The 16227-nt window shown below is 51.6% G+C and overlaps 1 protein-coding gene across 1 annotated transcript in view; it reads left to right on the forward strand.

The window, feature by feature from the left end:
• The first annotated feature begins 4837 nt into the window (after nucleotides 1–4837).
• ddx27 (DEAD (Asp-Glu-Ala-Asp) box polypeptide 27) overlaps nucleotides 4838–16227 on the forward strand; it is a 44195-nt gene continuing 32805 nt past the window's right edge. The window contains exon 1 of the mRNA XM_078555439.1: nucleotides 4838–5458. Within this exon, the coding sequence (XP_078411565.1) occupies nucleotides 5378–5458 (81 nt within the window). The 5' untranslated portion in view covers nucleotides 4838–5377. The remainder of the gene's footprint in view (nucleotides 5459–16227) is intronic.

A 16227-nucleotide genomic window follows, 5' to 3' on the forward strand; every position in this document is an offset into this window, starting at 1 on the left:
TTTTTTAAAAATCATTTACAGGATGTGGGTATCGTTGGCTAGGCCAGCATTTATTGCCCTTCTCTAATTGCCCTTGAGAAGTTGGTGATGAGCTGCCTTCTTGAACCGCTGCAATTCTGTGATGTAGGTACACCCACAGTGCTGTTAGGGAGGGAGTTTCAGGATTTTGACACAGCGACAGTGAAGGAACGGTGATATATTTACAAGTCAGGATGGTGAGTGTCTTGGAAGGGAACCACCAAGGCTTAGGAGATGGTGGCAGAGGTGGTCAGTGCCAATGCTGCACTCAAGAGGTCGGCCAGCGAGTGCAGAAAATAGATGAATGATCTCATCCGTGCCACCAGGATAAGGCAACCACTTTATCACTCTAAACACACATTCACAAGCCCATCACACACTCGCTGGCATCTCACTCACTGCCAACTCAAAGGAGGTCACCACTCTCTCACGCACACACTTATATCTCCATTTGGTCTCATCTCCTCTGGAGACTGCCTCCTCAGGCATCACCATTTTGAAGCCACTTGCACAAATCAACATGTGCCCCCACACACACCCTGGGATACCCCCTTCCCTCCTGCGACTGGAACTGAGGCAGGGGACATCGCGGTGGGCCTCCATAGCGTCCAGAAGGCGTCCCAGGAATGCATCACTGAATCCAGGGGGGCTGCACTCTTCTTGGCCTTTGGGGCCATGTCTTCATGGGAGCAGTCCTGGGCTGCAAGCATTGCGAAGAGTACGTGTAGCTGCAGTTTAAATGTGGTGCCCTGTATGAGGAAGCGGCGAGGCAGTGGCGTGGCGGGCAAATCGGAGGTTACCTGCCAGCAAGACGGCGTGTTTCCTGTGGCTCACACCCTGGGATACCCACCTTCCCGAATACAGCCCTAGCCCTGTAGCCTCTTCCCTTCCCTGAGGCCACTTATCCCCTTTCCCCAAACAAGCCCTAGCCCTGCAGCTGTTGAAAAGCCACCCCGGCCTTACACCCGGTCTGGTAGCTAGAGACCTGCCCATGCGACCCCCTCCAAAAGTGATGTGGTGCTGCCTGTGAAGCCTGGCACTGATGACTGCGAGTGCTGCCTGAAGCAAGATAGACAAACAAACCTCGAAGTCCTGAGCGAAGTGCAGCTCATCAGGTGTATGTCGCTTATGTACAGTTGTGAAACACGTCAGCAGTCATGCTGATGTGCCCAGGTGATCCAATGTGAGGGGGATGATTCTGACGACCAAGGCTTATAATGAGATGCTAAAGATTTGAAATTAGGTTCCTGATGTGTGGCGGTGGGAAATGCGGCCCACCATTGACAGTCGGAGTGGACGATCACAAACTGGTTTCACGATGCTGCACTGCCCCGCCTGCCATGACGCCTGACACCAACAGGGCTGGAAAATTCTGGCCATAGTATTCAGCCCTAAAAAAATCTGGGTTTTAATAGTGTCTTAAAGGAGGAAAGTGAGGTAGAGACTGGGAGGCATAAGGTAGCAAGGGTATCCTAGAGCTTGGAGTCTAGGCAGCTGGAGGCACAGCCACCGATGGTGGAACAATTGAAATTGGGGATGCACAAGAGGTCAGAATTAGAGAAGAGCAGATCTCTCAGAGGGTTGTAGAGCTGGAGGTGATACAGAGATAGGGAGGGACAAGGTTATGGGGGCTTTTGAAAACAAGGATGAGAATTTTAAAGTCAAGGCATTACTTGGCTGGGAGCTAAAGTAGATCAGCGAGCACAGGGGTGATAGGTGAACAGGACTTGCTGCAAGTTGAGACACAGGCAGCAGAGTTTTGGATGACCTGAAATTTAAGGAGTATAGAATGTGACAGGGCAGCTAGGAGTGTGTTGGAATAATTGAATCTTGAGATAACAAAGACACAAATGAAAGTTTCAGCAGCAGATATGTTGAGACAGGCAAAGTCAGGCGATGTTACGGAGGTGGGAAATAGATGAAAAATCTAACTTCCCATGACATTCAACAACATTATGATTGCTGCATCTCCCACTATCAACATCCTGGGGGTTACCACTGACCAGAAACTTAACTGGACCAGCCACACAAATACTGTGGCTACAAGAGCAGGTCAGAGGCTGGGGATCCTGCAGCGAGTAATTCACCTCTTGACTCCCCAAAGCCTGCCTACCATTTACAAGGCACAAGTCTGGATGGAATGTGCAGATCCAACAACACTCGAGAAGCTTGACACCATCCAGGACAAAGCAGTCCCCTTGATCAGCACCCTATCCATCACCTTAAACGTTCACTCCCTCCACCACCAGTGCGCAGTGGCAGCAGTGTGTATCATATGCAAGATGCACTGCAGCAACTTGCCAAGGCTTCTTTGACAGCACCTTCCAAACCTGGGACCTCTACCACCTAGTAGGACAAGAACAGCAGATGCATGGGGCCTCCAACATCTGCATTTCCCCTCCAAGCCGCACACCATCCTGTCTTGGAACTATATTACCATTACTTCACTGTTGCTGGGTCAAAGTCCTGGAACTCCCTTCCTAATCGCACTATGGGTGTACCTACACCAGATGGGCTGCAGCAGTTGAAGAAGGTAGCCCACCCACCACCACCTTCTTGTGGCATTCTGGCCTTACCACATCCCATGAACAAATATAGAAAAATGATGGTGGAAAGGAGCAATAAATGGAAAAGGCTGGATCTATGACAAGATAAAGATATAGCGAATTTACTAATGTTGGGGAAGACCAAACATATTCCAGTGAGCAGATTCAGCTTAAGGTAGACACATATACCTTTTTTAAATACAGGTAATGAATATTACTAGTTTAAGTGTACAGGACAGATACCCATTGTCTGAATGTGAACAGAAAAGATTCTAGCCAATTGTGGTATATATCAAGAAGTCTAATCATGAGCTATATTTGGAAAAAAAAAGATTCAAAAATGGAGGGAGAGAGAGCTGTGCCACTCTGGAGCACTCCATGCCTTTCGTCCCATGCCCACAGTTTCTCTTCACTAGCAGCTCCTTTGTACATTGGTCCCTCCTAAATCCTTCCCATAGAGAATCGCACGTAGGCCAGACCTGGTAAAGCAGCAGGTTTTCTTTCCTAAAGAACATTGCTGAACCAATTTGTTTTTTTTAAAATGACAAGCCAACAACTTTTATTTTCAAATTTTTGAACTGAATTGAGATTCTCAAAGTACCATGATGGGATGTGAACTCATGCTCTCTTGATTATTAGTCAAGCAACATAAGCCCTACACTGCTGTGCTGTATCAGACAGAGGGAAGAGAAAACTGCCCGGAAGTTTAATTCCCAATCATCAAAAAGCAATACCTGTTAAAGGTGTATGTTTCAGATAGCCTGCTGGTACCAACTGACAAGGCCAACTTTTGAATATTGCCAATTTAGATGCTGTATTATAGGGCAACTGGACAGAAAATCAATGCCTTTCTAGGGAATCCTTAAATGGTGAGAGATATAAATAAGGTTGAAGCAATCCAAAGATTCTGCACGAATCAGTGTGGGAAATAGACCAGTGTCTTTGATCAAAGATTTGGAATGGGAATCACTACAGCAAAGGAAGGAGAAAAATAGACAGACCATCTTCTATAAAATATGGAATGGACTGGTGGGAACTGACAGTAACAAGTATCTGATGCCCTCTGGCAATGACAAAACACGAGGTATTCATCTACGCAAACTACAAAGGCCATTTGTTCCCAAAACAGTGTCCCAGATGGAAAAAACAGTAAAAAAACTGGGAAATAAGAGCACTGGTCTGAACTGGTCTTATATACCTTAAAATGGAACACCAGTAAAAACTGGGAAATAAGAGTACTGGTCTGAACTGGTCTTGTATACCTTAAAATGGAACACCAGTAAAAACTGGGAAATACGAGTACTGGTCTGAACTGGTCTTGCATACCTTAAAATGGAACGCCAGTTCAGACCAGTACTCTTATTTCCCAATTTTACATGTAGCAACAATCATTCTTACCAAGGACAATCCCACAGTGGAACAAACGGTCAAAGGGTCAGTCACAGCCCCATCACTTAAAATCTTAAAGACTTATCTTTAGATTATTTCCATTTAAAAGTTTTCATTATCAGGACTACCATTTCAGCAGGTCAGGCCTGGTTTAGCCGGTGCTAACCAATCAAATGTTGGTGGTACATGGACATTACGCTGAGATGCTGACAGAACAAAAACAGAAGCAGAGGGGAGAGAAATTTGGGGAGGGAATATACTTTTAAAAAAGTAAAATATGAGTCTATGACTTATGCAGGAGGGAGGTAATTTCAAAGTTTCTTCTTTTAACATTGATTTTTCCTAGCAAGGATTTGAGAAATGTGTACTCCTAGGGTGTTTTACAGCTTTGAGTGAAGTTGGCAACAGATACCAGTGGTCAAGTCAACTTGAACGGTAAGCTATCTGAATTTTGATGGGAACCATTTAAAACTTGCCCATTGTCAGCCCCCAAGCCAATGTTAATTTATTTTCTCCCTACCCCATTCCCAAAATGCTTGAAACTCTGATCCAGCATTGCTGGGGTTGTTATCCTCCATGCTGCAGTTAGTATCTAGAGCAGTGGAGCCCATCAGGGTTCTGAGTGCGACCCATGAGACATTTTGTTGACTGTTGCCCACATGCAGGGTTGCCAGGTTCTGCTGGTTTCCGTCCGCATAGTTTTTTTCCTACTGGTATTACTGAAGTGATACACATGTAAAACATGCACGTGAGGGCATGTGAAGTGAGGCATGTGCCGATTGCACACAACATTGACTGTGAGAGCCGTGCGCTCCCTCCCTGTCCAATCAAAGTGCTGCTACAGTTCAATCGGCACGCCCTGCAAATTCTAGGTACGCAAGCGCAGTGGGCAAAATTACACTATCCTGGGAGACCGTCTTGGTTATGACACCGGTGAATATGGGATGTTGTGCCTTCCTATGTTACATTTGCCGGTTATTTAATTTGCCCCAAATTGTGTAATGGATCGCACGCGCCAGATTTCCATCCTGCAGCCACTGCGATGAAGGAGGGACACTTGTGCAGCTCACTCACTAGCCGAGGTTGCCCATCACTGATCGAGACCTTGAATGAGGGATAAAATAAATGAGGAAGTGGTAGATTTTTTTATCCATGTATTCTATTGACTTTGACTTATGGTTTGTAGAATTACATTGACCTAACTCTGGGTTATTGACTGAGAGCCTGGGTAAGGGTATTGAGCTCACAGCCTTCAGTCCGGAAGCTGCCCGGCAGCCGGAACGATTGTTCTGCGGACTGTTTCTTCCAGACACCGGCCCTTGCGGGTCGGGTGTTGGCGACGGACGTTCCCCCAGTAGCACCGGTTCCAGATTTTCCACACGTGCCAGTTCCGATCCCGATTCGAATCGGTTTGTCGCAGCTCGATGGCGGCTTTGGATTTTATCGGGACGATCGGCGATGAGGACGAGGTTCCGGAGGAGGAGGAGACGGGGTCTGAGGGAGAGGTGAGTGAGGTCCGGCCGGAGGGCGGGCTCCTGGGCCTCGGCCGCCCCGCAGCAGCTCCCGGTCCCGAAAGGTTAAAGCTGGACCCCGGTAATAAACACACCGCCGGGCCCCCCCCCCCCGGTAATAAACACCCCCCCCCCCCCCCCCCCGGTAATTAAACCCCCCCCCCCCCCCCCGGTAATAAACACACCGCACCCCCCCCCCCAGTAATAACACACTGTCACCGACCCGCCCCGGTAATAAACACACCGTCACCGCCCTCCCCCCCCCCCCTCTCCCCCACAAGTATTAGTCACACCGACACCGCCGTCCCCCCCAAGTAATAGAAGTAATAGACACACCGGCACCGCCCCCCCCCCCCCCCGGTAACAGACACACCATCAACACCCCCCCCCCCCCCCCCCCCGGGGGCAATAAGCCCCCCCCCCCCCCAATAAGCACACCATCACCGCCCGCTCTCCCCGGTAGTAAACACATCGCCATCGCCCCCCCCCCAGTATTAGACACACCGTCACCGTCCTCCCCCCGGTAACAGACACACTGTCTCCCACCCCCCCACCCCACCCCCCGGTGATAAACACACCGTCACCGCCCCCCCCCAGTATTAGACATACCGTCACTGCCCCACCCAAGTAATAGACACACCTTCACTGCGCCCCCCCGGTAATAAACACACCGTCCGTGGGCCCCCCCATCTCCGGTAATAAACACCGTCACTGCCCCGGTAATAAGTACACTCGCACCGTCACCGCCCCGGTAAGAAACACACTCGCACCGTCACCGCCCCGTTTAGAAACACACTCGCACCGTCACGGCCCCGGTTAGAAACACACTCGCACCGTCACCGCCCCGGTCAGAAACACACTCGCACCGTCACCGCCCCGGTCAGAAACACACTCGCACCGTCACCGCCCCGGTCAGAAACACACTCGCACCGTCACCGCCCCGGTCAGAAACACACTCGCACCGTCACCGCCCCGGTCAGAAACACACTCGCACCGTCACCGCCCCGGTCAGAAACACACTCGCACCGTCACCGCCCCGGTCAGAAACACACTCGCACCGTCACCGCCCCGGTCAGAAACACACTCGCACCGTCACCGCCCCGGTCAGAAACACACTCGCACCGTCACCGCCCCGGTCAGAAACACACTCGCACCGTCACCGCCCCGGTCAGAAACACACTCGCACCGTCACCGCCCCGGTCAGAAACACACTCGCACCGTCACCGCCCCGGTCAGAAACACACTCGCACCGTCACCGCCCCGGTCAGAAACACACTCGCACCGTCACCGCCCCGGTCAGAAACACACTCGCACCGTCACCGCCCCGGTCAGAAACACACTCGCACCGTCACCGCCCCGGTCAGAAACACACTCTCACCGTCACCGCCCCGGTCAGAAACACACTCGCACCGTCACCGCCCCCGGTCAGAAACACACCGTCACCGCCCCGGTCAGAAACACACCGCCACCGCCGCGGTAATAAACACACTCGCACCGTCACTGCCCCAGTAATAAACACACCGTCACTGCCCCGGTCATAAACACACTCGCGCCGTCACTGCCCCGGTAATGAACACACTCGTGCCGTCACTGCTCCGGTAAAAACTCACCGTTACTGCCCTGGTAATAAACACACTCGCACTGTCACTGTCACGGCAATAAACTCCCCGTCACTGCCCCGGTAATAAATGCACTATCACTGCTCCGGTAATAAACACACTCGCACCTTCGCTGTCCCGGTAATAAACTCACCATCACAGCCCCGGGAATAAACATACTCGCACCGTCACTGTCCCGGTTACAAACACAATCGCACCGTCACTGCCCCGGTAACGAACACACTCGCACCGTCACAGCCCCGGTAATAAACACTCGTACCGTCACCGCCCTGGTAATAAACACACTCGCACCGTCACTGCCCCGGATAATAAACACACTCACACCGTCACTGCCTCGGTAATAAACACACTAGCACCATCACCGCCCTGATAATAAACTCACCGTCACTGCCCCGGTAATAAACACACTCACACTGTCACCACCTCAGTAATAAACACACTTGCACCAACACTGCCCCGGTAATAAACACACTCGCACCGTCACTCCCCCGGTAACAATCACGCTCGCACCGTCACAGCCCCCGTAATAAACACGCTCGCACCGTCACAGCCACAGTAATAAACACGCTCGCACCGTCATCGCCCCGGTAATAAACTCGCACCGTCACCGCCCCGGTAATAAACACACTCGCACCGTCACTGCCCCGGTAATAAACACACTCGCACCGCCACCGCCCCGGTAATAAACACACTTGCACCAACACTGCCCCGGTAATAAACACATTCGCACCGTCACTGCCCCGGTAACAATCACGCTCGCACCGTCACAGCCCCTGTAATAAACACGCTCGCACCGTCAATGCCACGGTAATAAACACGCTCGCACCGTCAATACCACGGTAATAAACACGCTTGCACCGTCACAGCCCCGGTAATAAACACGCTCGCACCGTCACCGCCCCGGTAATAAACACACTCGCATCGTCACCGCCCCGGTAATAAACACGCTCGCACCGTCACCGCCCCGGTAATAAACACGCTCGCACCGTCACCGCCCCGGTAATAAACACACTCGCACCGTCACCGCCCCGGTAATAAACAAACTCGTACCGTCACCGCCCCGGTAATAAAGACACTCGCACCGACACCGCCCCGGTAATAAAGACACTCGCACCGACACTGCCCCGGTAATAAAGACACTCGCACCGACACTGCCCCGGTAATAAACGTACTCGCACCGTCACCGCCCCAGTAATAAACGCACTTGCACCGTCACCGCCCCGGTAATAAACTCACCATCACAGCCCCGGTAATAAACGCACTATCACTGCTCCGGTAATAAACACACTCGCACCGTCACCGCCCCGGTAATAAACTCCCCGGCACTACCCCGGTAATAAACTCACCATCACAGCCCCGGTAATAAACGCACTCACACTGTCACTGCCCCAGTAATAAACACACTTGCACCAACACTGCCCCGGTAACAAACACACTCGCACCGTCACTGCCCCGGTAACAAACACGCTCGCACCGTCACAGCCCCCGTAATAAACACGCTCGCACCATCACAGCCCCCGTAATAAACACGCTCGCACCATCACGGCCCCGGTAACAAACACGCTCGCACCGTCACGGCCCCGGTAACAAACACGTTCGCACCGTCACAGCCCCCGTAATAAACACGCTTGTACCGTCACGGCCACGGTAATAAACACACTCGCACTGTCACCGCCCCGGTAATAAACACGCTCGACCGTCACCACCCCGGTAATAAACACGCTCGCACCGTCACTGCCCCGGTAATAAACACGCTCGCACCGTCACTGTCCCGATACCATTCACACACTCACACTGTCACTCTCCCGGTACTATAAACACACTTACACCGTCATTGCCCCGATATAAAAAACACACTCACATCGTCATTGCCCCGATACCATAAACACACACACCATCACTGTCCCGATACCATAAACACACACACCATCACTACCCCAATACCATTCATACACTCACATTGTCATTGCCCTGATACCATAAACACACACGCACCGCACCTACCCCGATACCATTCACACACTCACACCGTCACTGCCCCGGTACCATAAACACACACACACCGCCACTGCCCCGGTACCATAAACACACACACAACGCCACTGTCCCGGTACCATAAACACACACACACACCATCACTGCCCCGATACCATAAACACACACCGCCACTGCCCCGGTACCATAAACACACACACACACCATCACTACCCTGATACCATAAACACACACACACACCATCACTGCCCCGGTACCATAAACACACACACACACCGTCACTGCCCCGGTACCATAAACACACACACACACCGTCACTGCAGCGGTACCATAAACACACACACACACCATCACTGCCCCGGTACCATAAACACACACACACACTGTCACTGCCCCGGTACCATAAACACACACACACCGTCACTGCCCCGGTACCATAAACACACACACACATCGTCACTGCCCCGATACCATAAACACACACACATCGTCACTGCCCCGATACCATAAACACACTCACACCGTCACTGCCCCGGTACCATTCACACACTCACACCGTCACTGACCCAATACCATAAACACACTCACACATCGTCACTGCCCCGATACCATAAACACAGACGCACCGTACCATTCACACACGCACACACACACTGTCACCGCCCCGATACCATAAACACACTCACACTGTCACTGCCCCGATACCATAAACACACTCACACCGTCACTGCCCCGGTACCGTTCACACACTCACACCGTCACTGACCCAATACCATAAACACACACACAGACATCGTCACTGCCCCGATAACATTCACATACACACCATCACTGCCCCGATACCATAAACACACTCACACCGTACCATTCACACACGCACACACACACCGTCACTGCTCCGGTACCATTCACACACACACACACACACATCGTCACTGCCCCGGTACCATTCACACACACACGCACATCGTCACTGCCCTGGTACCATTGACACACACACACATCGTCACTGTCACGGTAGTATTCACACACACACACCGTCACTGCCCCGATACCATTCACGCACACACAGCGTCACTGCCCCGATACCATAAACACACACACACACCGTCATTGCCTCGGTACCATTCACACACACACACACACACCGTCACTGCCCTGGTACCATTCACACACACACACATCGTTACTGCCCCGATATCATTCTCACACACACACCGTCACTGCCCTGATACCATTCACACACTCACACCGTCACTGCCCCGATACCAATCACACACTCACACCGTCACTGCCCCAATACCATTCACCCTCACACCGTCACTGCCCCTAAACCATTTACACACTCACACCGTCACTGCCCCGATACCATAAACACACACACACACATCACTGCCCCGATACCAATCACACACACACACACCGTCACTGCCCCGATACCATAAACACACACACACACCGTCTCTGCCCTGATACCATAAACACACACACACCGTCTCTGTCCTGATACCATAAACACAAACACACATCGTCACTGCCCCGGTAACATTCACATACACACCATCACTGCCCCGATACCATAAACACACTCACACATCGTCACTGCCCCGATACCATAAACACAGACGCACCGTACCATTCACACACGCACACACACACTGTCACCGCCCCGATACCATAAACACACTCACACCGTCACTGCCCCGATACCATAAACACACTCACACCGTCACTGCCCCGGTACCATTCACACACTCACACCGTCACTGACCCAATACCATAAACACACACACAGACATCGTCACTGCCCCGGTAACATTCACATACACACCATCACTGCCCCGATACCATAAACACACTCTCACCGTCACTGCCCTGGTACCATTCACACACTCACACTGTCACTGCCCCGATACCATTCACACACTCACACCGTCACTGCCCCGATATCAATCACACACTCACACCGTCACTGCCCCGATACCATACACACACACACACACACACATCACTGCCCCGATACCATAAACACACACACACACACACACATCACTGCCCCGATACCAATCACACACACACACGCACCGTCACAGCCCCGATACCATAAACACACACACACACCGTCTCTGCCCTGATACCATAAACACACACACACCGTCTCTGTCCTGATACCATAAACACAAACACACATCGTCACTGCCCCGGTAACGTTCACATACACACCATCACTGCCGCGATACCATAAACACTCTCACACCGTCACTGCCCCGATACCATAAACACACTCACACCGTCACTGCCCCGATACCATAAACACACACACACTGTCACTGCTCCGGTACCATTCACACACACACACATTGTCACTGCCCCAATACCATTCACGCACACACGCACACTGTCACTGCCCTGGTACCATTCACACACACACACACACACACACACACATCGTCACTGTCCCGATACCATTCACACACACACTATCAGTGCCCCGATACCATTCACACACTCACACCGTCACTACCCCGATACCATAAACACACACACACCGTCACTGCCCTGATACATAAACACACTCACACCGTCACTGCCCCGATACCATAAACACACTCACACCGTCACTGCCCCGATACCATAAACACACACACATCGTCACTGCCCTGCTATCTTAAACACACTCACACATCATCACTGCCCCGATACCATAAACACACACACAGCGTCACTATCCCGATACCATAAAGACACACACATCGTCACTGCCCCGATACCATAAACACACACACATCGTAATTGCCCCGATACCATAAACACACACACATCGTCACTGCCCCGATACCTTAAACACACTCACACCGTCACTGCCCCGATACCTTAAACACACTCACATCGTCATTGCCCTGATACCATAAACACACACACCGTCACTGTCCCGATATCATAAACACACACACCATCACTACCTCAATACCATTCGCACACACACAGCGTCACTGCCCCGATACCATAAACACACACACACACCATCATTGCCTCGGTACCATTCACACACACACACACACACACACACACACCGTCACTGCCCTGGTACCATTCACATACTCACACTGTCACTGCCCCGATACCATTCACACACTCACACCGTCACTGCCCCGATATCAATCACACACTCACACCGTCACTGCCCCGATACCATACACACACACACACACACACACATCACTGCCCCGATACCATAAACACACACACACACACACATCACTGCCCCGATACCAATCACACACACACACGCACCGTCACAGCCCCGATACCATAAACACACACACACACCGTCTCTGCCCTGATACCATAAACACACACACACCGTCTCTGTCCTGATACCATAAACACAAACACACATCGTCACTGCCCCGGTAACGTTCACATACACACCATCACTGCCGCGATACCATAAACACACTCACACCGTCACTGCCCCGATACCATAAACACACTCACACCGTCACTGCCCCGATACCATAAACACACACACACTGTCACTGCCCCGGTACCATTCACACACACACACACACACACACACACACACATCGTCACTGCTCTGGTACCATTGACACACACACACATCGTCACTGTCACGGTAGTATTCACACACACACACCGTCACTGCCCCGATACCATTCACGCACACACAGCGTCACTGCCCCGATACCATAAACACACACACACACACACACACTGTCACTGCCCTGATACCATAAACACACACACACACCGTCACTGCCCCGATATCATTTACACACACAAACTGTCACTGCCCCGATACCATAAGAACACTCACACCGTCACTGCCACGATAACATAAACACACACGCACCGTCACTGCCCCGATATCATAAACACACACACACACACATCGTCACTGTCCTGATACCATTCACACAGACACACACACCGTCACTGCCCTGATACCATTCACACACTCACACCGTCATTGCCCCGATACCATTCACACACTCACACCGTCACTGCCCCGATACCATTCACACACTCACACCGTCACTGCCCCGATACCATTCACACACTCACACCGTCACTGCCCCGATGCCATTTACACACTTGCACCGTCACTTTCCCGATACCATTCACACACTCACACTGTCACTCTCCCGGTACTATAAACACACTTACACTGTCATTGCCCCGATACCATTCACACACTCACACCGTCATTGCCCCGATTTAAAAAACACACTCACACCGTCATTGCCCCGATACCATAAACACACACACCATCACTGTCCCGATACCATCAACGCACACACCATCACTACCCCAATACCATTCATACACTCACACTGTCATTGCCCCGATACCATAAACACACACGCACCGTACCTACCCCGATACCACTCACACCGTCATTGCCCCGATACCATTTACACACTCACACCGTCACTGACCCAATACCATAAACACACACACACCGTCACTGTCTCGGTACCATAAACACACTCACACCGCCACTGCCCCGGTACCATAAACACACTCACACCATCACTGCCCCGGTACCATTCACACACACACACACACACTGCCACTGCCCCGGTACCATTCACACACACACACATCGCCACTGTCCCGGTACTATTCACACACACCCCGTTACTGCCCCAATACCATTCACGCACACACACCGTCATTGCCCTTGTACCATTCACACACACACATCGTCACTGCCCCGGTACCATTCACGTACACACGCACACTGTCACTGCCCTGGTACCATTCACACACACACACATTGTCACTGTCCCGATACCATTCACACACACACACCGTCAGTGCCCCGATACCATTCACACACTCACACCGTCACTACCCCGATACCATAAACACACACACACTGTCACCGCCCCGATACCATTTACACACTCACACCGTCACTGCCCCGATACCATTTACACACTCACACCGTCACTTCCCTGATACCATTTACACACTCACACCGTCACTGCCCCGATACCATAAACACACTCACACCGTCACTGCCCTGGTACCTTAAACACACTCACTCCGTCAGTGCCCCGATACCATTCACACACTCACACCGTCACTACCCCAATACCATAAAGACACACACACCGTCACTGCCCCGATATCATAAACACACACACACACACCGTCACTGCCCCGATACCTTAAACACACTCACACCGTCACTGCCCTGATACCATTCACGCACTCACACTGTCACTGCCCCGATACCATTCACACACTCACACCGTCACCGCCCCGATACCATTCACGCACTCACACTGTCACTGCCCCGATACCATTCACACACTCACACCGTCACCGCCCCGATACCATTCACGCACTCACACTGTCACTGCCCCGTTACCATTCACACACTCACACCGTCACCGCCCCGGTAATCAACACACTCGCACAGTCACCGCCCCGGTAATCAACACACTCGCAACGTCACTGCCCTGGTAATCAACACACTCGCAACGTCACTGCCCCGGTAATCAACACACTCACACCGTCGCTGCCCCGATACCATAAACTCACTCACACCGTCACTGCCCCGATACCATTCACACACTCACACCGTCACTGCCCCGATACCATTCACACACTCACACCGTCACCGCCCTGATACCATTCACGCACTCACACTGTCACCGCCCCGATACCATTCACACACTCACACCGTCACCGCCCCGATACCATTCACACACTCACACCGTCACCGCCCCGGTAATCAACACACTCGCACAGTCACCGCCCCGGTAATCAACACACTCGCAACGTCACTGCCCCGGTAATCAACACACTCGCACAGTCACCGCCCCGGTAATCAACACACTCGCAACGTCACTGCCCCGGTAATCAACACACTCACACCGTCACTGCCCCGATACCATAAACTCACTCACACCGTCACTGCCCCGATACCTTAAACACACTCACACCGTCACTGCCCCGATACCATTCACACACTCACACTGTCACTGCCCCGATACCATTCACACACTCACATCGTCACCGCCCCGATACCATTCACGCACTCACACTGTCACCGCCCCGATACCATTCACACACTCACACCGTCACCGCCCCGATACCATTCACACACTCACACCGTCACCGCCCCGGTAATCAACACACTCGCACAGTCACCGCCCCGGTAATCAACACACTCGCAACGTCACTGCCACAGTAATCAACACACTCGCACCGTCTCCGCCCCGGCAATCAACACATTCGCACCGTCACCGCCCCAGTAATAAACACTCTTGCACCGTCACCGCCACGGTAATAAACACACTCGCACCGTCACAGCCCCGGTTCTAAGCACACTCGCACCGTCACAGCCCCGGCTCTAAGCATACTCGCACCGTCACAGCCCCGGTAATAAATACACTCGCACCGTCACAGCCCCGGTAATAAACACACTCGCACCATACAGCCCCGGTACTAAACACACTAGTACCTTCACCGCCCCGATAACAAACTTACCGTCACTGCCCCGGTAATAAACACACTCACACTGTCACCGCCCCGGTAATAAACACACTCGCACTGTCACCGCCCCGATAATAAACTCACCGTCACTTCCCCGGTAATAAACAATTGTAACACAACTTAAACTAGAAATCAGTAGCAGCAGAAAAAGGGATTGGAATCAGGAAGGAGATTAGCTGTTCATATATCACATTGTTAGAGAAATGGAGCTAATAGCTTCCAGGAATGAACAGCTCCCACAGCACTGTGATATTTTTGTTGCAATTCTTCCTCCCAGCTTTAGTCTTGGCGGCTGCTGCTTATTTAAAGTATATGATTGCTAAACTTGGGAGATTTTTTGCACTGTCCTGCCAATCATTGGAACAGCCATACTCGCAATGATAACTGTCAGTACTTAAATAAACTAGTCCTGGTTTGTGGACTCCTAATTTCTAAGTTCCAAAGCAATTTATAGCTATTGATTTTTACAATACAAGATAACTTCTCAAGCTGACGAAAGATTGCACCATTCCATGTGGACTGAATGGCCTTCATTGCTATAGTGACTCTGACTCAATTGAGTGCCCTTTTCGAAGCATCTGTGTCTTATATAATACTGATCTGAGTTATACTCAACAA

The sequence above is a fragment of the Cetorhinus maximus genome, chromosome 13 (genome assembly GCF_964194155.1).
Source record: "Cetorhinus maximus chromosome 13, sCetMax3.hap1.1, whole genome shotgun sequence".
NCBI lineage: Eukaryota > Metazoa > Chordata > Chondrichthyes > Lamniformes > Cetorhinidae > Cetorhinus > Cetorhinus maximus.